General features: G+C 33.1%; 3 protein-coding genes and 1 pseudogene across 7 annotated transcripts; 1 reads left to right on the top strand and 3 right to left on the bottom strand.

Moving 5' to 3' along the window:
• The first annotated feature begins 494 nt into the window (after positions 1 to 494).
• LOC110627197 (glycosyltransferase family protein 64 C3) lies at positions 495 to 3,934 on the top strand. Of its 5 annotated transcripts, none has more exons than XM_021773472.2 (3): positions 495 to 710; positions 2,231 to 2,320; positions 2,553 to 3,934. In XM_021773472.2, exon 3 carries the CDS (start codon positions 2,593 to 2,595, stop codon positions 3,649 to 3,651), a length of 1,059 nt encoding a protein of 352 aa, XP_021629164.1. In that variant the 5' UTR covers positions 495 to 710; positions 2,231 to 2,320; positions 2,553 to 2,592; the 3' UTR covers positions 3,652 to 3,934. The 5 variants fall into 5 exon arrangements, with proteins under 5 accessions (XP_021629164.1, XP_021629165.1, XP_021629161.1 ...); XM_021773473.2 differs by having other exon boundaries at positions 2,231 to 2,331; XM_021773469.2 differs by having other exon boundaries at positions 495 to 862.
• Positions 3,823 to 7,587, bottom strand: LOC110627196 (lysosomal Pro-X carboxypeptidase). The gene is made up of 9 exons (XM_021773468.2): positions 7,140 to 7,587; positions 6,833 to 7,019; positions 6,583 to 6,716; positions 6,389 to 6,501; positions 6,045 to 6,291; positions 5,778 to 5,930; positions 5,609 to 5,688; positions 5,388 to 5,437; positions 3,823 to 4,231 (listed from the first exon to the last, which is right to left on the bottom strand). The coding sequence occupies exons 1-9, from the start codon at positions 7,527 to 7,529 to the stop codon at positions 4,095 to 4,097; spliced, it is 1,491 nt and encodes a 496-aa protein (XP_021629160.1). The 5' UTR covers positions 7,530 to 7,587; the 3' UTR covers positions 3,823 to 4,094.
• Positions 7,588 to 10,335: 2,748 nt separating this feature from the next.
• On the bottom strand, positions 10,336 to 13,085 carry LOC110625720 (lysosomal Pro-X carboxypeptidase). The gene is made up of 9 exons (XM_021771347.2): positions 12,694 to 13,085; positions 12,412 to 12,598; positions 12,188 to 12,321; positions 11,979 to 12,091; positions 11,644 to 11,887; positions 11,074 to 11,229; positions 10,907 to 10,986; positions 10,771 to 10,820; positions 10,336 to 10,688 (listed from the first exon to the last, which is right to left on the bottom strand). The coding sequence occupies exons 1-9, from the start codon at positions 13,063 to 13,065 to the stop codon at positions 10,558 to 10,560; spliced, it is 1,467 nt and encodes a 488-aa protein (XP_021627039.2). The 5' UTR covers positions 13,066 to 13,085; the 3' UTR covers positions 10,336 to 10,557.
• A 1,836-nt stretch (positions 13,086 to 14,921) lies between these two features.
• Positions 14,922 to 22,794, bottom strand: LOC110626309 (annotated as a pseudogene).
• Positions 22,795 to 23,137: the final 343 nt, after the last annotated feature.

The raw sequence follows: 23,137 nt of genomic DNA, 5'->3' as shown, positions 1-23,137 counted from the left end.
ATATATATTATTTAAAAATAAAAAAATTTCATAAATTAATATTTAAGGGGGTGTAGCAATGCACTAGTTTGTTGAATGGGTTTTGAGGTGGAACCAACCTTATAATAATTAACATAAATAAATGGTTAAAAGAAACAAAGAAAAACTTCTTTTTAATGCATAAATTTCTCTTTTAATGGCTTACACATCAATGCTTGATCATACTCTTAATTTCTTCCATCCCATAATTAGGGTTAATTAATCTCCAACATAATTTCTTTGATGTTAATTTATTCATGAAAATGAAACAATTTCCCACTCATTTTGGTTAATGGAGAACTAATCATATTACCTCTCTCCATTTTAAAACTAAAATAATTAACTATGATTTATTTAATTCCATCTCCATTAATTTTTGCATGATAATAAGAAAAGAAAATAATAAATAAATTCTTTTAATATTTGTCTTAAAATGAGAATTTTTAAGGAGAAAGTTAAATAATAAAAAGAAAAGAAAAAGAGAGAAAGAAGAACGGTGCGTCGTTTGCCTTTGGAATACAGTTTCTCGCATCCTCTTCCTTTTTTCCCAGTCTCCATCCAAAAACCGTCTGCATCCTGTTCTTCTTTGGATCCTGTGTCTTTGTGCACAGTGCTCCCTAAACAAACTAGCCAAGACCCACAAAAAATTGAAGCTGAATCAAAATCTGGGGGATTTTACTTTCCTAAATCAGGTGGAGTTGAACGTCTTCAAGCTTGAAATTACCATCTTCAATCGATTCTCTTCTTTTTATTGGGTTTCGTCTTAAGCTGCTGAAAGGTGGTTCTTTTTATAAGAAGATTCGATTTTGCAAGCATCTATAACTGAACTGTTCCTCTCTGTTAGGTAATTTCTGAGGACAGAGACTAAATTCTTGAACTGCTGTTGTCATTTGTTCTGTGAATACAAAAAGAACTGATGTAGCTAGAAAAATTGATCATTTGACTCTTGTCTTTATATTCTTTGATGTGGGTTCTCATATCAAAATGCATATTATCTCCTGAGCATGATTATAGTTGGATTTGTTAAGATTAACATCATGTACTGAATGTGAATTGACTGATAGGTTACTGAATCAAAATGATTTTATTGTTATAGCTATCTAAGTTATAATGAAACTTAAGCTTTATATCTTAATTTGACATATATAATCTATAAATTATCTTGGAGTTGGAGAAAAGTCATTTGCTTTTCTGCAAGTAGCTGCTTCATATTTTCAGACATATGTATCAATTTGATCGTCCTAAAATTTGCGGATTGTGCAATCTGGGATGTGGTTTGCCACAGTTGCAATTTGATTTAAGGGGATATATGGTAGATGAGTAGATGGTGTTTCCTTGCATTGTTTTACAGTTGAATTTATTTGTGTAATCTGAGTTGTGGAAACTAGATGGTTTATATTCATGATTGAAAATTCCTTAACATTATTATCCATTAGTGAAATGACCTGCGATCTTTGGACCATTGAACTTGTTCTTTGTCCACATGAGCCTGTACTTGCATGTCAACGTGTTGGTTATTTGGTTTGCTTTGATTTGAGTATGTTTCTCACAAAATATATCTATCCCTTCTGCTAAGTTGGGGTATTTTAGATTGGAACTCTAGCTATTGAGAGTTGTTTTAGGTAATCTAGAGATGTGTCTTCACTAAGCCACCTGAGTTGCACTGACTTAAAGCCTAGTTGGGTGTGTTGAATCATTCTGGTTTGAACATTTTCACAGTGCATGGAATTTTTGTTGAGGAGGAGGAGAATGAGAAATTAAATGAACCAAGGAAGACTATTTTCTTCCAACATCTGCATTCTTGAAGATGTTAAAGGAATAATGCTAGACTAGTTTACCACAAGTAAAAGAATAGCAACTGGACTAGCTTGTTGGAAATGCTCTGATCAATGAGATGATGATTGAAGCAATAGTGTTAAATTGATTTGGGAGCCACAGAGAAGATGGAGTAAGAAGGCAGGGAGGCTTAAGTCTTTTGCCTATGAGTCTTGGTAGTTTGGTATCTGAAAATATATTCATCCTTTTGCCCATTAGAATTGCAATTTCATTGCTTGTGAATAAACATGAGAATTGAAAGGAATCCATTCCTTCGGCACTAGTATCATAATCTTATATATATATAATGCTTTAGTGTTTCCGGTCAGCATATTCAGGCTTGAAGTCCTTTGCATCAAATCAATATTTGATACAAATGGTACCAATAAGTTTTCAGATCCAAGTCATACCATTGGAATCAGACAAAATCTTGTTGAATCAACATAATCAAGCTTTTAGGAATTGGGAGCATTGGAGAAGAATACAGGGAATCAAGGGGTTATTTCTTGGTTTCTTCAAGTCATTAATAACTTGATTATTTTTAGATAATAGTAGATAGAAATAACGCTCGTAAGAAGTCCTATTGAAACCAAGAAATATCAACCTGCACACATATATACAACTTTATCTCTTCTTGTTATTATTGTTATCTTGCTATGGCAATTCTTTAGTATGAATTTGTTAAGACTTGTGATAAGTTGAGATGTTATTAATTGCAGCCAACAAATGAACATCATGTGAGCCAGTCTGCCCAACCCCATGTGGAAGAAGAGTCGATTAAAGTTTCACACAATCACATCCATGGTGAATGTTTTATTGTATGTATGCTTATTATTACCATTGCCTCTTGGTGCATTCTCCTTTCACACTCTCCCTTCTGATCCATGTGACCCTGCAAATGAGCCTGGCCGACGAAACCTCCGGGCAGATCAAATCACTGTCCTTATTAATGGTTATTCTGAGTCTCGCATCCCTCTCCTTCAGACAATTGCTGCCACATACTCTGCGTCCCCACTAGTGTCCTCTGTGCTTGTCCTCTGGGGAAACCCTTCCACTTCTTCACAAACACTGGCCCACTTGGCCCATAATCTCTCTATCTCCTCATTTGGCCAAGCAACCATCTCCCTTGTCCGCCAACGTTCAAGCAGCCTCAATGATCGATTCCTGCCAAGATCATCCATCGAGACACAAGCTGTCTTGATTTGTGATGATGATGTGGAGGTTGATCATAAATCTTTTCATTTTGCTTTTCGGATTTGGAGATCGAATCCTGATAATCTGATTGGGTTCTTTGTTAGATCTCATGACCTTGATTTGTCATCAAGGAAATGGATTTACACAGTGCATCCTGATAAATACTCAATTGTGCTCACCAAGTTCATGATTTTGAAAAGCCAGAATCTGTTTGAGTATAGTTGCAAGGGTGGATCCAACATGAGTGAAATGAGGAAGACTGTTGATCGAATGCAGAACTGTGAAGATATACTGATGAACTTTGTGGTGGCTGACCAGGCAAACAAAGGGCCTATATTGGTGGGGGCAGAGAGGGTTAGGGATTGGGGAGATGCTCGTAACGATGAAAATGACGACGGAAGGTTGGAATCGGAGAACGGGGCACGGAAGAGTGTAAAAGCTGTGGGGTTGAGTAGTCGGAGAGGGGAGCATAGGAAGAGGAGAGGGGAATGCATTAGGGAATTTCACAAGTTATTAGGAAGGATGCCATTGAGGTATAGTTATGGCAAGGTAGTTAATTCCGTCGGCGAACAAGGATTATGCATGAAAAGAGGCAAGTTAGTCTTTTGTGATCAATACCAGTGAAAATCTTAAAAATGTTCACTGATCGCACCGAGTATTACCTTGTAAAAATACCAGTGACTAATTACAGGTATTACCCAATCGCACCGGATCGGCCTACTAAAAGATAATGCGAGTATTTGCTTCATTTGATAATCAAACCTTCGACCTTACTAATGAGTGAAGACCGAACACTCATTCTAACACTCATTGGTAATATTCATAGCTACTTGCTGGAAAATGTATAGATACAGCTTGCATTTGATGCATATGCATTTTCACTTGTTCTTGCTGAAAAATGACAAAATAGCCATTTTTCATTATTGATTTCATTTGGATTCTAGTCTTCTAATCAGGATATATTTCATCCTTAAAGATACATGCATATATATATATTGAACACTTGAAACTTCAAATTCCACTACCCATTAATCCCATGCAAGAACATAACAAGTTTGATGTGGTTTTCATTGCTGTTTGCTTAGATCATCATAGTAATTGTTAATCCAACTTTCAATAATTTTGATCTCGACTTCTCGTTGGGAGACCAACCACTCTGGATCTGCTGTTTTGTCCGCATAAAGTATGTCCAAGCAATGAGACCCTGCATGCCAAGTTTTAAATCTGTTAATATAATGACATGAAAGAATTCTACTGTGATCAGTCTATCGGCAGCGTGGTAGACTTAACTTTTTTTTTTTTTTTTTTTTTTTGGGCAAAGCGTGGTAGACTAAATCATACAACTTTGCAAGATTAGAAATCTTTCCGTTAATACCTCATTTGGGATTGGAGTTGAGAGGTAATGGTTTTTTTTCCCTTCAAATCAACAAGAATTTGTGCAACGGTAAGGTACATGGTGCTAGCAAGTAGATGGAAATACTCATTGACTAGGACACGGCCAGATAAAATTGACTTCAATATCTCTTAAAATATATGATTTATAGATCAAGATATAAATAAGTGGGTCCTCCTATAAAAAAACAGATAGTATTTACTTCAATAATTGTAAAATTGATATGGAATATATAAATAAATAAATAAAAAATTTAATTAAACTCTTATACTTTTATTGAATGGCTAAATAAATTCAATTTAAAATTATTGATTAATTAAATTCTTACGGAGAGCTAAATAAGCCTTTATATGATATAATAATATTTTTAATAGTAAAATATTATTTTTAAAGTTAAAATATTAAAGTTTAGTATTTTAATTAACATAAAAATTTAAAAAAATTACTTTTAAAATTATAAAAATAAAATTTTATTATATTAAAAATGATATTTTTATTATTGCAAAATAATATTGGATTATATGAGAACTTATTTATCTCTTTGAGTAAACATATAGAAGATTAATTGATAAAAAAGATTAAATTAATTTTATTTAGTTTTTAGTAAAAATATAGAAAATTATTTGGAATTGTATATAAAAAAAATATGTATTTCTTGAAAAGTTGTATGAAAAAGTTAATTAGTTATGTTGAAAAAATGTCAAATTTAATTGAAAATTAATATTAATATTCTCTGGCTAGTATATTGAAAATTATTTTTCATTTAAAAATTCTTTTTATTAATAGCATGTAGGATACTGATAGCAAACAGACTCAAACTAGAGCAGGAAAATTTTGTGGTTGTGCATAGCAGATGAATTTAAGCATGGATATAAAGTTGTAGAAGAGGTTTTTCTTTTCTTAATTAATTAATGGATAAATTTATCTATTGAAAATGCTTTAACATGGAGAATGTAAAAGAATATACCGTTGACAGTATGAACAGCAGTAATGGTGTCTGATAAATTCTCCAACACCCTACAGGAAACACAGAGTACAATTATAAATCAAGGAAAATAATATAGATAATTAACCATGCTTAATCAATACTAAAAATATATATATTTTTTAATTTCTCTCTTATTTTTGATAATTCTTAATCAAGGTATAATTGTTAGACATGAATGGTAAATAAATTCATGAGTTTACCCCCCACTACTATATGGATCTTTCAATCCATTGGAGAAAATGATGTTGCTGCCAAACCTCTGAAGAATAAGCTTTATGCTCTGCAATTGAAAATCACTAAAAAAAAATTAAAAATATAAACAGGAAATGTACTTAACATAAGGAAAAAGAAAAAGAAATAAAAACATACATGACCTCCATAATAGGTGGTGACCCAGTGAGGTCGAGGTGGAACACCATACAAATTCTTGCAGTCTTGGATGTAGCTCTCAAGATCGAATGGATCAGGTGGAAACATTGTATCATTCCCACGTCCAATAGGAATCACCATCTCACTACATGTCTACATATATAAAAATATTCCACCCAGAGACTGAAGTTAGAATTTCTTTTTTTTTTAAAACTTACTGTGAAAAGTGACGAGAAGAGAAGATAAAGCACAGTGCAATTGATTCACCTGCCATCTCCACCCCTCGCCTGTTTCAGATACATTAGTGGCTGCATTAATATAGCAGGATCTATCTCCCTTATAAGCAAAAAGACCAGCAACTATTTTGCTCAAAGTATCATTCTCAGTATCTGAGCTTCCATCTATGCCTCTGCAGATTATATTTACAGGATATGTGGGTGGCTTGTTGTACTGTGCTGCTGAACTATACATGGAGTCTAGGTAGTTTTTGAGCTCATCAGAGTCTGCTAAGGGTCTGAAACAATGTAATAAAATAGAGTATATGAATTTGAAAAAGCTGTAATAACGACTCCAGAAAAATTGCAGAAGGTTATTATAATGTTATTAATTACTTGCAAGTCTTGAATTTCTTGCTGAGGATTGAAAGGCCGTTGGGTTTAGATGCAATTTCATCAATTTCTCCCCATGACTTTTGTATTGTCTGTAAGCAAGTTTCACTTGCTTCCTGAAGTGTCAAATAAATAAATAAATAATAATCAAAAGCTTATTTATTTAGAGAAATTGACATGAATGAAAGATAGATTACTCTAAAATCCTTGGTGACAATGGAATAGTATCCATCTTGTGGAGTAATATCATCAAAGTAAAGAACAGGTGCTGATGAAGCCAAAGCTCCAAGGGCTATATGAGGGTACTTGAGCCGAAACCAGGAAGCCAGCACTATAAAAACACCGGTAAAGATTGACAGATTGAAACAACAAAGTTAGAAAACCAGGTTCATAATATTTTCCATGCAATGGTTGTGAAGAAATTCAGATATATAATCGCTGACATACTTCCACCATAGGATCCTCCGATGACGATAACCGGAGAATTTTCAGCTCGGAAGCTTTTCTTGACGTGAAGGATAATTTCTGCGTAGTCTGCAATAGCTTGAGCTGAGTTGAAATACCCACGAGTGCTTCCATTTTTCAAGGCTTCTTCTCTTGATCCAAATGGGATTGATTTTCCATAATATCTGTGCTGATGAAAGAAAAAAAAAGGAAGAAAGAAAGGATTGTTTCAGTCATAAATTTAAAGATAATTAATATACAAATAAATCTGGTTATTAATTAAAATATAGGAAAAATCATTTATATATACTTCAATATATAGCAGAAGAGCATTAAATCGAACAGCGTTGTCTGAGAGAAACCCAACAGCAGCAAGATCATTATCCAGTGATTCTTCTGCACCAAAATACACAAGAATCGGTGCATTAGCATTAGCACCACCCCAGTTTTTGGAGTTGATCACGTATCTTTGTTCAAAGGTGGTGTAACTTTCAGGTTGATAATTGAAATGATCAAGAGTTTGGTTGTAAAAGAATGTTTCCAGATCATCTGAAGCTAATTCAGATAAAATCTCAGATGGGTTTTCAATAATTCTTGGTCCTGTCGGACTAAGCCTTGGAATATTAACCCGTGCTGCAGTTGCAGAGGTTAAGAGAATAAAAAAGAACAGAAACCATTGAAACAGAAGTGTTTGAGACATTGTAGAAATTGCACAGTCGAATATTATTTTGTGAAGATTTGCTTGCGAATTATAAATTGTAGGAGTTGCTTATATATATAGCTAGAACGTAAGAAGCTTAGTGGGTTACGTGGGAAAGCATATATTTGAATTTGCATCCTGCCATTAATATTGGCAAATCATGCACTATTTTTCTTTTCTGTTAGAAATAGGAATGAGATTGAAAGAGTAGAATATAAGATCTCTCGAATTTACTTAGATATATGAGACTAAATTTATGAGAAATTATGTATTATTTGAAATATATACGGTAGGAGTAAAAATATATATTTAATAAAAAATTTAGAATAGAAATCATTTAATTACAATTTTTTTTTTAATTGATGATTTTATCCTCCACCCAAATAAATTCTATTTTTCTTTCAAACTATAATTAATTACTACTAAAAGGATAAGGCATGGCATTAAATCAGTGGAATGATTGAATGATAGAATTTTGCTTGAATGGTTTGCAAAGTGCTCTATTTGAACATCACTTACCCAAGAAGTGATGTCACTTAATTACTAGATAATTATTAAATAAATAAATATATTAATTAATTCACAAATTAATATTAGCAAAAGCAATATTTTCCCATCAAAGAAATCAATCAACACCCTCAACAAGTGCATTGCCCATTATATCATTCAGTCAACCACTAAAAATCCTTCCCATGTTTTTCACAAATTTTCTCTAGACGATAATAACAATTGATGACTGCTGGATTTCTCCACCCCGGTCTGGGACCAAATCCATGATATCAGCCCATTACTTAGAAACCCTCAAATCTCCCTTATGATTCAGGCTCAGCCCGTCAGCACGCCCAGCCTTGAGATCGGGCTCTATTCCGACTCCACAATCAGGCCGGCCCAGCCTTTATAACCCGAGGATCAGATCCTCTCTAGGCCCAGCTCTGACCCCACCTTTCAGCCTAACTCAGAGGAAGAAAGGCGACCAGCCCACTAGCCTGGTGGGCCCATCCGCACTCGCCTCTAGGAGAATCAGGGACCATTATGCATGGGGCAGCAATCTGATTTCTTTATACGTCCATATCAACGTGACAGGGACAGGTGGCCCAATGATATACATTCTGTTACACGTCACTAGCGGATGAAAGGAGACATATAAAAGGAGAAATACTTTTCTTTTAAGTCTAAAATTATGTCAATTTTATAGAACCTTTATAAAAACTATATTTTCTGAATTTCAGATCATTATCAATAATAATAATAATAATTAAATTTTGTGAGGAGGGATTTTAGTTTATTATGATGAGAGATTTTTACCGAATTAAGGAGAAAGAGTTTTTATCAATCATATATAGAGCATAATTTTTATCCAGTATATATAAACGTATAAGAAAAGGAATGTTTTAACTTAAAATAAGAAGAAATTTATTTCCGCAATTGAAAATATTTTTACAATATATAATATAATTACAATAAAAATTTTTAATATTTTTAATATAATCAATTTATAGTGAGAAATTAATAAAGTAAAGAAGAAAATAAAATAAACAACTAAATAATATCAAAAGTCAATAAGAATTTATTTGATAAAAAATTAAAGAATTAATTTAATTTTATAAAGTATAAAATATTTTAGTCGAGTAATTTTAGAATAAGAATTAAGTAATAAATTTTTTAAATATATAAAAATTTAGTAGTAAATTTTTTTTATTATATATAAACTTACCTAATTACCCTTCACAATTTAAAATTTTTCAAAAAGGCCCCTTGGTGCTCTGCCGCTGCATAAAGTCCACTGTTAGCATATAGTTTCTTTCTTTCCACTATAAAAGATGTGCTAGTGAAAGTCCGGAAAAGAAGTTTGTATTTTGTATAGAACAAACAGAAAAGGAGAAGGTTATGTCCTCTTTGCTTTTGGCTAAGTTGGAAACATAATGGTCCATGCCACCTTCTTTTTTCCATGCCTTCACAATATTTTCCAAAATTACATCAAACACTTTTAAAATTTATTCTATAATTCGACAAGTGCATATCAAAAATTTCCATGGACTTTATGCAGACAGATAAATAATTGTTTGTATTGCATTGACTATAATTCGTTATAGAAAATAAATTTTTATAAAATTATACAAGATTTTAATTTTTTAAAAATAAAAATTTTTTAAATTAAAAATAATTAAACTTTTTCATTTTAAATAAGAAATAGTTAGAAAATAAATTTATTAAATTGAATTTTTATATGGCCACGTGAGGATCTTTTATATGCCCACAAATCAGCAAGTCTAATGGATTTTTACTATTCAATCGTCAACTTGGAGATGAACTTATCTTTCTATTCATGATCACTGACCAACTTAAGCTGCTTTTCCTTTTTTTTTTTTTTTTTTTTTAATTCATTCTAATAAATTTCTAACTAAAATTAGCTTTCTATTGAAAAATAATTTATATTTTTAGACTCTATTTATTTAACAGAAAATATTTTTCAGATAAATAATTTAATTCAATTAAAATTTTTTTTTATCAATTCTCATATTAGAAATGAAATAATTTAGTGTTTATTTGACATATTTTCATTACAAAAATTGCAAAAACTATTTGAAAATCTTATAGGCAATGCCTAGTGTGTTTGAATAGGATGAAGTAAGATTTATAAAGCCAATTCACTAATTTGATAAATTGAAAATTCCAAAAACTTTTATTTTGCTTAAAGAAACTTTCTTTCCAAATGAGAGCATTAATTTAAAAATTCTCAAAGTACGTCAAAAAAAAAAAAGAAACTTCCTTATAAACATGGAATAAAGAGGCAATCGTACACAGTTAAAACTGGCAATTGTCTCTTAAAATCAATATTACTTGTCTGGAAACAGGCTGATTAATTCAAAATGAATGTCTGAAAATTGATTATGACATTAATAAAACAGAAATGTAACTTCACTTTGGCTTAGTTGATTTTATGAATTTCATATTCAACAATTAAAATACCAAACAAGAGGATCCCTTTCAAATTCTGTATTAAATGCAGAATTTTTCAATCAATGCTTTATTTGGTGGCAAGCTTGGCATAATACTCCGCAATCCAGGCTGAAATGATTTTAATCTCCTTAACTCTCTGTGCAATCAACCAGACAGGATCATCTGGAGCTGGGGGATATATGTCCAGGCAGTGGGCTCCTATTTACCATCAGAAAATCTCCATCAAATTCTTGCACAAATAGCTTTGAAATTCAGACAATTTCCTAGGAACAGAAAATACCATGTTCCGTATACACTGCAACAACACTGTCTGATATGTCTTCCAGAACTCTGCAGTTGATTTTTCAAAGAAACAAGAATGAATTAGCCAGTATAGAACTTATAGTCAATGGATAAAAGTCTGCTTCTTTAATTACCCTCCAATGCTATAAGGGTCTCGGAGTCCATTGGAGAAAATGATGTTGCTTGCAAATTTTCCTAGTACAGTTTTTATGTCCTGAAATATTTTCATTACAAGCACTGTTATGTTCTGATTTTCTGGAGTTCGAAGCAGAAGGAGAAGAAAGAAGTAGCATAAGCTTACATGGCCACCGAATTCTGTTGTCATCCAATGAGGCCTAGGCACGATACCGAAAACATCTAGACAGTCTTTGGTATAGTTCTTTATATCAAAAGGTTCTGATTGGAACATTGTCTCATTATAACCATATCCAATTGGCATTACAATCTGAGTACATGTCTGAAAGAAGCAGAGAAATAGAGTTCATGCGTTTAAGACATAACACAGGGGATAGATTTTAAGTGTTAAAATACAATATTTAGGAAAGTTCAGAAAAAAGCATTTAGAAAATAGGACTTTTAACTGCCAACATGGTAGTCCAATGACCTCCACTTGCTGCGCTTTAAAAGCATGACAGGCCTTTGAAAAAAAATAAAATGGAATGTTTTGTCGACTGGCAAAGAAATCACTACCAGACGACAAGATAAGACCTGCCACGCTTCTGACCTTGATTTTTTTTTTTAATCTAACCGTCTCAGAATTTCTATTCCTAAATATTTTTTTTTATTCCTTTCTTAAATACTTTTTTTTAACACCTAAAAGGTAAAAACCCCTAAGAGAGGAGTGAATTTATAAGTGGTCAGAAATATAAACCTGCCAATCCCATGCACTCTTGTTGCTAATTTCAAACGTAAACACATTATTGCATGAAACGAACCCACGAAATCTGTTTGCGAGACCTGCAGCAATTCTTCCAAGAATATCAGTTCCTTCTGGGGCTCCATCAATTCCACTGCAGGTACTCTCTACTGGATAATTTGGAGGATTGTCGTATTGAGCTGCACTGATGTACATGATTTCTAGGTAGTCCTTGAGCTCTTGCGTGGTGTTCAAAGGGCTTTTTTGTCGAACAAAACAATACAGCATTATTTTATCAGAGATTATAATCATACAAGAGTATGAGATTGGCGATCTTGTTAATTGATTACCTGCAAACGTTGAACTTGTTGCTAAGTGTCGTTAGCCCATTTGGTTCAGCTGCTATTCTATCAATCTCAGACCAGGATTGTTTTATTGTGTTGTAACAACTCTCACTCGTATCCTGCTCCAGTCAATACACATACAGGATATTTAGATCCTGCAAGTTACAAAAACCTGAAACTTGAAATTTTCCGATATTACTTGACAGATTTCTTACTCTAAAATCCTTGGAGACAACAACATGGTACCCATTTTGTGGTGTAATATCATCGAAATAGAGTATGGGAGAGGATGATGCCAAAGCACCAATGACAATGTGGGGATATTTTAGACGAAACCAGGATGCAAGCACTGATCATCAATTACAACAAGAAAAGATTAGTCTTGAATCTTGAATTTTCCCAACAAAAAATAAAATTTCAGTCTAATTAATTAACTTACTTCCACCGTAAGATGCTCCAACTGCTATAGCTGGGCAATTTTCTGCTGACAGATTCTTCTTAACATCTACAATCACCTGTGCATAATCTGCTAAAGCTTGTTCTGAGCTTAGGTATCCAAGAGTACTGGCATTTTGAAATGCCTGCTCTTCAGATCCAAAAGGCATTGATTCTCCATAGTAGCGATGCTGCAACAAGTAATCAGGCATCAGAAAAATTACTACACGAGATGTCGAAAAGGAGAAAATTTTCCTAGACCTGGTTCCAACACGAGAAAAATTACCTCTATGTACAATAGTAAACCTTTAAAACGAGCTGCAAGATCAATAATAAAAGTCTCAACATCGTAAGTTACATCAACTTCTTCACCAGTGTAAACAAAGATGGGTGAGCTAGTATTAGCTCCACCCCAGTACTTGTAATTCAATATATATCTGTGCTGAAACGTAGCATAACTGTCTGGATAGTAGTTGAAATGATCGAGTGTTTGTGTGTAATAATGTATTTCATATTCTGGTGGGAGATCAGAAGAAGGCTCACTGGTAGCTGTGAATCTTCTTACCCCACCAAATCTTTTTAATTTCCTAGGATGCACTGCAGATGCACAAACTGATCCAAGCAGTAGCAATGTAAGCCATAGATGAAATGGAGCCATTGCCAGTTTAAGCTATGAATCTTCTGCTCTCAAACTATCATGTTTAAATATTTGTTGGCTTAAAGTCTCATGTTGTCTTAGGATCTGTTTGGATTATAGCTTCTTGTCAAGACTTAAAATTATTGATAGCCGGCTAATTTATGATAATTAACATTGATTTTGTCCTATTTAGATTATAAAAACTCAAAATAAATGTAAATTAATTAATTATAGTCGTTATTGCTTTGAATCAACATTATATTGTGGATCCAAACAGCGAGAACCTGATGATACACCCAATCTTAATCAGAATCTTGTAGCCTACTATATAGTTCAGACACTCAATTACAAGGTATATCAGACACATAGAGTTTCCACAAGTTTTGAATATTTTCATCCATCAGTATTTACGTACTGTGATGAAAATAGTGTTGCTTGAAAATATATAGTTGAACGTAATTCAATGACATCTCTAGGCTGAAGTTTGATTAAGGACTATTATTACTGCAAGGAAAGAGTCAAGATTTCATGTAGTAATTAGTTTTGAATTTTATGGCAAATTTGAGCTAAACCTAATTTTTATTGTCGACGTTAAACGAAGACTCAAGGTAACTTTTCGAAAAAAAAATTTTGAGATGCTACGACTTTTAAAAGTGTAACGAAATCACAAGTTCGAGCCGAAAATTATACCATTTAGAGAGTAAATTTTATATTTTAATTATTTTTTTAATTATTTAACGAAATCACAAAATTCGAGCTGAAAATTACACTATTTAGAGAGTGAATTTTACATTTTAATTATTTTTTTAATTACTTTTATAAGTTTACGTGTTAAGTTTTTTTTATTATAAATGCTCTTTTCTTAACTATTTGAAATTTAATCTTTTGAATATTACAATAAAATTTTTTAAATTTTATACTCTCGTTTCTTTTATATTGTTTTAACAAAAAAATATTGATTAAAATTTTTTACGAAATCTAATCAATTAATATCAAATTTAAATTCTAATTAGGGAGAAATCCAAACACAACTGTAAAAATTATGTGAAACCTCATTTAAATTTATACCAAAAAATCTCTTGATTAATTCGACAATTCATGTATTTTTCTTGTCTCTTTTTGTTTATATAGTTAAAGTAATTTTTTTTATTGAAGTGTATTTGTTTTTTTATTACTCACTCTACTTAGAATGAAATACAATAAAATAAGATTTATTATTATTATTTAAGAGGAAAGAAAAGGTTTTATTTTTTCAAACATCTTCTGCGTTGAAAAATACAAATGGTAAAAAATATTTTATATATATATATATATAACTTTCTAATTATATTATTTTAAAGACATTAAATTTTATTAATTATTAAAAAATATTTTAAATACTTATTTAGAAAAATAATAATTAATGAGATATTTTTTTAGAAATAAAATAAAATTAAATAGGATGAAGAGAGTATTTTTTATATCTAATGAATATTAAATGAACTTTAATAAATAAATAAATAAATAAATATATATATATATATATATATATATATATATATATATATATATTATAACAAAACAACAAAATGATTAAAATTGTCTCTAAGTCATACAATATGGATAAAAAATATTAAATTTTATTTTTTTATTTAAATTTATCTTTAAAATATTATTAAAAAATCAATATAGTCCAAATATATTGGAAAGAGAATGGATTTGAAAAAGGGGGGAAAAAAAAGGTGGGGGGTTTCTTTTTCAGATGTTTTCGAACATCCAAACGACAAGAACCAGAAAACTGTATTTTGCTTAGAAAACCTTCATTTCAAACAAGAACGTTACTGAAAAGTCCTTACATGAACAAGTCAGAAATTTATCTTAACTTTGACTTTGGTTGATTTTATGGATTTTATATGCAATAATTAAAATATCAAACAAGAGGATCTCTGTCAAGTTTGTTATTACACTGAGAACAATTTGGCCTTAAGACATGTATATTAAATGCAGAATTCTTTAACCAATGCTTTATTTGGTGCCAAGCTTGGCATAATACTCGGCAATCCAAGCTGAAATCATTTTAATCTCCTTATCTCGCTGTGCAACCAACCAGACAGGATCATCTGGAGCTGGAGGATATAGGTCCAAGCAATGGGCTCCTGTTTACCATCAGAAACTGTCAATCAAAATCTTGCATAAATAGCTTTGAAATTCAGACAATATTCCTAGGAGAACAGAAAATACCGAGTTCTGTATACACTGCAACAACACTATCTGATATGCCTTTTAGAACTCTGCAGTTGATTTTTCAAAGAAGGAAGAATGAATTAGCACTCTCAATATTAATGAAAGTATAAAACTTGCAACAAAGGATTAGAAATCTGTTTCTTTACCCTCCAATGCTATAGGGGTCTTGAAGTCCATTGGAGAAAATGATGTTGCTTGCAAAATTTCCCAGTACAGTTTTTATGTCCTGAAAGATTTTCATTACAAGCACTGTTATGTTCTGATTTTCTGGAGTTCGAAGAAGAAGAAGAAGAAGAAGAAAGAAGTAGCATAAGCTTACATGGCCACCGAATTCTGTTGTCATCCAATGAGGCCTAGGCACGATACCAAAAACATCTAGACAGTCTTTGGTATAGTTCTTTATATCAAAAGGTTCTGCTTCGAACATTGTCTCATTATAACCATATCCGATTGGCATTACAATCTGAGTACATGTCTGAAAGAAGCAGAAGAAGAAAACTATTAACAGTCTTCAAGAAATGGAGTGAATTTATACTTGTTTTAGAAGTATAAATTAACCTGCCAATCCCATGCACTCGTGTTGCTTAGCTCAAATGTGAATACATCATAGCATGAAACCAATCCACGAAATCTACTTTTGAGACCTGCAGCAATTCTTCCAAGAATATCAGTTCCTTACTGGGGCTCCATCAATTCCGCTGCAGGTTCTCTCTACTGGATAATTTGGAGGATTGTCGAATTGAGCTGCACTGACGTACATGATTTCTAGGTAGTCTTTGAGCTCTTGCGACGTGTTCAGAGGACTTTTGTTGAACAAAACAGTAACAAATAATTATTACAAGCATACAAGTGTTGTAGTGAGGTTGGTGTTCTTGTTGATTGATTACCTGCAAGTGTTGAACTTATTGCTAAGTGTCGTTAGCCCATTTGTTTCAGCTGCTATTCTATCAATCTCAGACCAAGATTGCTGTATTGTGTTGTAACAACTCTCACTCGCATTCTGCTCCAATCCATACAATACAAATATAGGATATTTAGATCCTGCAAGTTACTAAATTCCTGAAAGTTGAAAATGTCCAATATTATTTGACAGAATTCTTACTTTAAAATTGTTAAGAGAAAGCTTTTGTATTCAAAATCGTTGATGAGAGGATTTACAAGTGAGGTATTTATACAGGTAAAATTGAGTTGCCAGCTCGTCATCTAATAGTGGCGGGAAAAATAAGCTAACTAACTTCACAGCTAACAGACTTATAATAGAAATCTAACAAACTAATGCTATTAATGTAAATTATTTGCATAAGCATTTAAAACTGAACCACTGGAGCTTGATTAATCTTCTACACTCCCCCCTCAAGCTGATGATGGGCCAAAGAGACCAACTGAAGCTTGGACAACAGAGAATGAAACAGAGGAGAGGGAACGGACTTTGTAAAGATGTCTGCTAATTGATTCGGAGAGTTAATATGCTGTGTTTGCAGGAAACCAGCTGTGATTTGTTGTCTGACTACATGACAGTCAATGTCTATGTGTTTTGTCCTTTCATGATAAACAGGATTAGTGGCTATATGAATTGCTGCAAGATTGTCACAGTAAAGATGAACAGGCAAAGGAACTGTAATGTGAAAATCTTTGAGCAAATATGATAACCATAAAAGTTCACAAACCGTCAAAGCCATACTCCTGTATTCTGCTTCAGCAGAAGATCTACTGACAGTGGTTTGTTTTTTTGACTTCCAGGAAATGAGAGAGGACCCTAAATAAACACAATATCCTGAAATTGACTTTCTAGTAGTAGGGCAGGAGGCCCAATCTGAATCACAAAAGGCAGTTAATTTCATAGTGTTAGATGCAGAAAAGAAAAGACCAATTGTAGGACACCCTTTAAGATATTTCAAAACATGTTGAGCAGCTTTCAAATGAGAAGAATAAGGGTTTTGCATAAATTGGGATAGTTGCTGGACAGCAAAGGTGATGTCAGGTCTTGTATGGCTTAAATACAGTAACTTGCCAACTAGTCTTCTGTAACTCTCAGGGTCAGATAATATAATGCCTTTCTCAGGAACTAGTTTTGAACCTTGAATTAAAGGTGTTTGGACAATTGTAGCATCTTGTAATCCAGCAGTGACAATCATATCTTGTATATATTTCTGTTGTGTCAAGGCAATACCTTCTTTGGTTCTAGAAATTTCTAAACCAAGAAAGTATGTTGCTGGACCAAGGTCCTTTATGGTAAACTGTTGATGCAGGAATTGTTTAACCTCCTCAATCAAACTTTCAGTGGGACTAGCAATCAATAAGTCATCAACGTATACTAATAATACCATAAAGGAAGAACCTGAACCTTTCATAAACAAACAATGATCATTAACAGACTGTGAAAATCCAAATTGTTGTAAGTGAGAGGTGAGTTCTTTATTCCATTGTCTCCCAGCTTGTTTGAGGCCATATAAAGATCGAGAAAGTTTGCATACCTGATCTGGGAGAGCTTTTGAATATCCTGCAGGCAGCTCCATATAAATATCCTCTTCAATGTAACCATGCAAATAAGCATTGTTAATGTCTAATTGGTGGAGAAACCAATTAGATGAAGCAACAAGAGTTAAGAGAACTCTAACAGTGACTAGTTTGGCTACAGGGGAGAAAGAATCTGTGTAATCTAATCCCAACATTTGGTTGAACCCCTTAGCCACTAGCCTTGCCTTATATCTGTCCAAGGATCCATCCTGTTTATATTTGACCCTAAATACCCATTTGGATCCTATTGCTTTCTTTCCTGCAGGTAAAGAGGTTAGTATCCAAGTATTATTTGCCTCTAATGCATTTAGTTCTAGCTGCATAGCATTAACCCAGTTAGGATCCTTACTTGCTTGTTTGTAGTTAGAAGGCTCTATAATCTTAGAAACATTTGCTATGAAGGATATATGGTCCATAGAGGGAAAGAAAGGAGTTAAGCTACCTGATGAATTTGGCAAAGTAGTAGACTGGCCATTTGATTGAATCTGTGCAACAAAGTCTTTTAGCCAAGCAGGTCTATTGTGCTGTCTAGTACTGTGTCTAAGAATAGGAACAGGTGGTAGTGAGGGTGGAATGGTAGGTTCAGTGTTATTAAGAGTAGGAACAGTTGGTGATGATGGTGAAATGGGAGATGCAATGTCTTGATGAATATGTGTAGGAGATGATAAAGGGAAAAGTAATTGTGAAGGGGTAGAGGTAGAAGGTTCTGTGACTGGTGCAGTTGGTTGAAGGGCAGGTAAAGTATTAGTAGTAGTGTCTTCAAATGTAATGTTGTCATTTATTGTGTTGGGAAGAACAAAGTTAGTAATGTCTGTGGGTTTGGAAAAAGAAAAGGGAAAATGATGTTCATGGAAAATGACATCTCTAGAAAAGAAACACTGTTTGGTGTGAATATCATATAATTTGTAAGCCTTTTGATTTTTTGCATAACCAATAAACACAGAAGGTATAGCTCTTGATTCAAATTTGGTCTTATGTGGTTTTGTATTAGTAGCATAGGCTAAACATCCAAATACTTTGAAGTAAGACAAATCAGGTGGTTCTTGATATAGTTTTTCAAAAGGTGTTTTCCAATCAAGTACAATAGAAGGGGTTCTGTTAACTATGTGTGTGGCTGTCATTAAGGCTTCTGACCAGAATTGGTTTGGGAGTTTTGAATGAAACATCAAAGATCTAGCTACTTCTAAAAGAGTTTTATGTTTTCTCTCCACAACACCATTCTGTTGTGGAGTATAGACACATGTAGTTTGATGGAGAATACCAAGGGAAAGGAAAAGTTGTTTGCACTGTGAATTAAGAAATTCACTGCCATTGTCTGTTCTTACTGCTTTGATTGTTTGCTGAAATTGAGTTTTAATGTGAATAAAAAAATGATTAAGGGTAGAAGGAACTTGGAACTTTGTGTTAAGTAGATATATCCAGGTATATCTGGTTTGGTCATCAACAATTGTAAGCATGTACTTGGCACCTGATATGGAGGAGACTGTGTAAGGTCCGCACAGGTCAATGTGTAATAAGGCAAAGGGATTCAAGGAAGTTGACTGACTTGTAGGAAATGGTTGTCTATGCTGTTTTGATAAAGGACAGATAGGACAAAAAAATTCTTTTATTTCATCATTAGAGATTACATCAGCATGTCTAAGTCTAGGTAAGGACAAGTGCCCTAGTCTAGAATGCCAAAGTAAACACTTATTTGAACTAAAATTTGAAGAAACATGAAAAGCAGTAGAATTGGGACATTGTTTAAGGCTGAATGATTTGTGATCAATCATATACAGTCCTGCTTGTACAAGTCCAATGGCCAATGTCTTACTACTCAGCAAATCCTGCAATACAAAACAGTAAGGTAGACTGATGACTGCTATGTTACAGGTTCTGGTTAATGTGGTAACTGAAATTAAGTTGCAATGAAAAGTTCGAATGTAAAGAGTATTGAACAAAGTAATCCTCTTAGTTAGGGTAATGTTGCCTCCATGTGTGACAACTATGATTTTACCAGTAGGTAGTCTAAGCAATTTAGGTCTAGGCAATGGTTTAATAAAGTCAAAGAATGAAGATGTGAAGCATATATGGTCTGTAGCTCCTGAATCCAAGATCCAAGAGCCTTTGTCACTATAATTAACAGCAGGTTTAGATACTAAACAAGGTGAAATACCTGCAAAACTAGAAGTTGATGCAATATTGACCATACTAGGATCAGTTGATGAAGGAATCAAGTTTTGAAGCTGTATTGCTTGAAGGACTTCTTGAGCCAGTTGTGATATCTGTGTACTGGGAGCAGTAGCAGTAGTCCCTGCAGAGAAATTCAAATTTGCCTCTAAAGGAGTGTTAGCCGGGTTAAGATCAGCAAAAACATTTGAGACATTATGTGCCTGTGAGTTTGAAGATCTTTGCTTCTTTAAATCCCAGTACCATTCTGGATAACCAATTAATTTGAAACATGAATCCTTAGTATGGCCTCCTGACTTGCAATGATCACAATACGGACCTTCTTTCTTTGAATTATTGCTTCTATAAGCCATTGATCTGTTGTCTCTGCTGTTAAATCTCTTATAATTCTGTACTGCCATAGCGACTGAGACATCATTATGAAAAAATGGTACATGTGCTACCTCTCTCTGTTTTTCTACATTCAGTACCATATTGTAAGCTTTGTTGATACTTGGAAAAGGATCCATTAGTAAAATTTGGTTCCTTACATGGTCATAACTGTCATTGAGTCCAAGAAGAAACTGCATGAGTTTCTCTTCATTGTCCATTCTGTGTATAGCAGCAGTAATTCCACATGTACAACCATCACATGAACAAATAGGAATTTTTCTCAAAGAATCAAGTTCATCCCAAAATCTTTTCATCTTTGTGTAATACTTGACTATGGACATGTTTTCTTGAGTCAAACTTGTAATTTCCCTACGGATTTAGTACATCATAGGGCCATTGCATTCAGAAAATCTTTCCTCTAATTCATCCCAAAGTTGTTTGGCAGATTTAGTGAAAAGGAAGGCTTCAACTAAATCTTTTGAAATGCAATTCAAAATCCAGGATATCACCATATTATTAGCTCTATTCCATTTTGGCAATAAAGGAGAATCAGCAGAGGGTTTCTTGCAGGTTCCATCTATGAATCCTATTTTATCTTTTGCAGTCAAAGCAATTATCATAGATCTATTCCAAGAGAGGTAATTGAATTCAGTCAAAGGAGTACTTACTAGAATCTGGCTTGGCGAATCAGAATTCAGCAAGTCAATCTCAGATTTAGATGTAATTAGATCTGTATCAGATGATTCAGCGACTTCAACGGTAGGATTAGTAGTCATCTTCGTAGAATTAGTATGAAAATTGGAGAAGATCAAGAAAATTGCAAAAGATCAAGAAAATTGCAGAAAAATTTAGGGAGAAGAAAGAAGAAATAACTGTCAATGAAGAAAGTTCTGGATCAGGAGCCTTGATAGCTCTGATACCATGTTAAGAGAAAGCTTTTGTATTCAAAATCGTTGATGAGAGGATTTACAAGTGAGGTATTTATACAGGTAAAATTGAGTTGCCAGCTCATCATCCCAGCTCGTCATCTAATAGTGGCGGGAAAAATAAGCTAACTAACTTCACAGCTAACAGACTTATAATAGAAATCTAACAAACTAATGCTATTAATGTAAATTATTTGCATAAGCATTTAAAACTGAACCACTGGAGCTTGATTAATCTTCTACAAAAATCCCTGGAGACAACAACATGGTATCCATTTTGTGGTGTAATATCATCGAAATAGAGTATGGGAGAGGATGATGCCAAAGCACCAATGACAATGTGGGGATATTTTAGACGAAACCAGGATGCAAGCACTGATCATCAATTACACGAACAACAGAAGATTAGTCTTGAATCTTGAATTTTCCCTACAAAAACTAAAATTTCAGTCTAATTAATTAACTTACTTCCACCATAAGATGCTCCAACTGCAATGGGCAATTTTCTGCTGACAGATTCTTCTTAACATCTACAATCCCCTGTGCATAATCTGCTAAAGCTTGTTCTGAGCTTAGGTATCCAAGAGTACTAGCATTTTGAAATGCCTGCTCTTCAGATCCAAAAGGCATTGATTCTCCATAGTAGCGATGCTGCAACAAGTAATCAGTCATCAGAAAAATTACTACATGAGATGTAGATGATGAGAAAAACTTTTCTAGACCTGGTCTATCATGACCCAACATGTAAATATCGGGTTCAATCACTGCCACAAAACGGGTTTAAAGGTAGTGATCGGAAATTATCGCTTTATATATTTAAATTGTAGCCGATAAATGAATAGAAATAATTTGAAATTCTTTATATATCTGCTTATGAAAAAGATAAAAAGTGCAATAAAAATTATAATTTTATTTAATATAACTAAATTATTTATTAAATATATTATGAAAATTTTGTTTTTTTAACAATTTTAAATTATTGTCAAACTATTATCTTAATACTCAACAATTTTATAATCATTGCTCCAATATTGCTGTGTATAGAAGCAATGATCTATTTTTTATATATAAGCCCACCGTACATGTCGTGTCTTAGGTTTACGAGGTCTAGGAAATAAAAAATCCTTCAAAACTAAAACTATCAAACGAGTCATAAGAAAAAAGACAGTAAGATACCTCTATATACAACAGCAATCCTTTAAAACGGGCTGCAAGATCAATAATGAAAGTCTCAACTTCATAAGTTACATCATCTTCTGCACCCGTGTAAACAAAGATGGGTGAGCTAGTATTAGCTCCACCCCAGTACTTGTAATTCAATATATATCTGTGCTGAAACGTAGCATAACTGTCTGGATAGTAGTTGAAATGATCTAGTGTTTGGTTGTAATAATGTATTTCATATTCTGGTGGGAGATCAGAAGAAGGCTCACTGGTAGCTGTGAATCTTCTTACACCACCAAATCTTTTTAATTTCCTAGGATGCACAAACTGATCCAAGCAGTAGCAATGTAAGCCATAGATGAAATGAAGCCATTGCCATTTTAAGCTATGAGGCTCCTGCTCTCATACTACGATGTTTAAATAGTTAGCTTAAAAGTCTTATATATCTTGTCTTTAACTCTGTAATCTTGCTATACCGTGATTTCCAAAGATGGGTTATGTTTGGATTATAGCTTCTTGCTAAGACTTAAAATGATTGATAGCCGGCTAAGTTATATTAATCTGTTTAATTATTGTAGTTCTAGCTAAAATTAACATTGATTTGTCTTATTTATCAGATTATTCTTGCTTTGAACCAACAGTATTTTTCTAGATCTAAACAGCGAGAACCGGATGATGTACCCATCTTAATCAGAATCTAGAAGCCAACTATATAGTTCAGA

This window comes from Manihot esculenta, chromosome 11 (genome assembly GCF_001659605.2).
Source record: "Manihot esculenta cultivar AM560-2 chromosome 11, M.esculenta_v8, whole genome shotgun sequence".
Taxonomy (NCBI): domain Eukaryota; kingdom Viridiplantae; phylum Streptophyta; class Magnoliopsida; order Malpighiales; family Euphorbiaceae; genus Manihot; species Manihot esculenta.
Note: the sequence above shows the minus strand (reverse complement) of the source record. Positions and strands in the feature narration are given on the sequence as shown.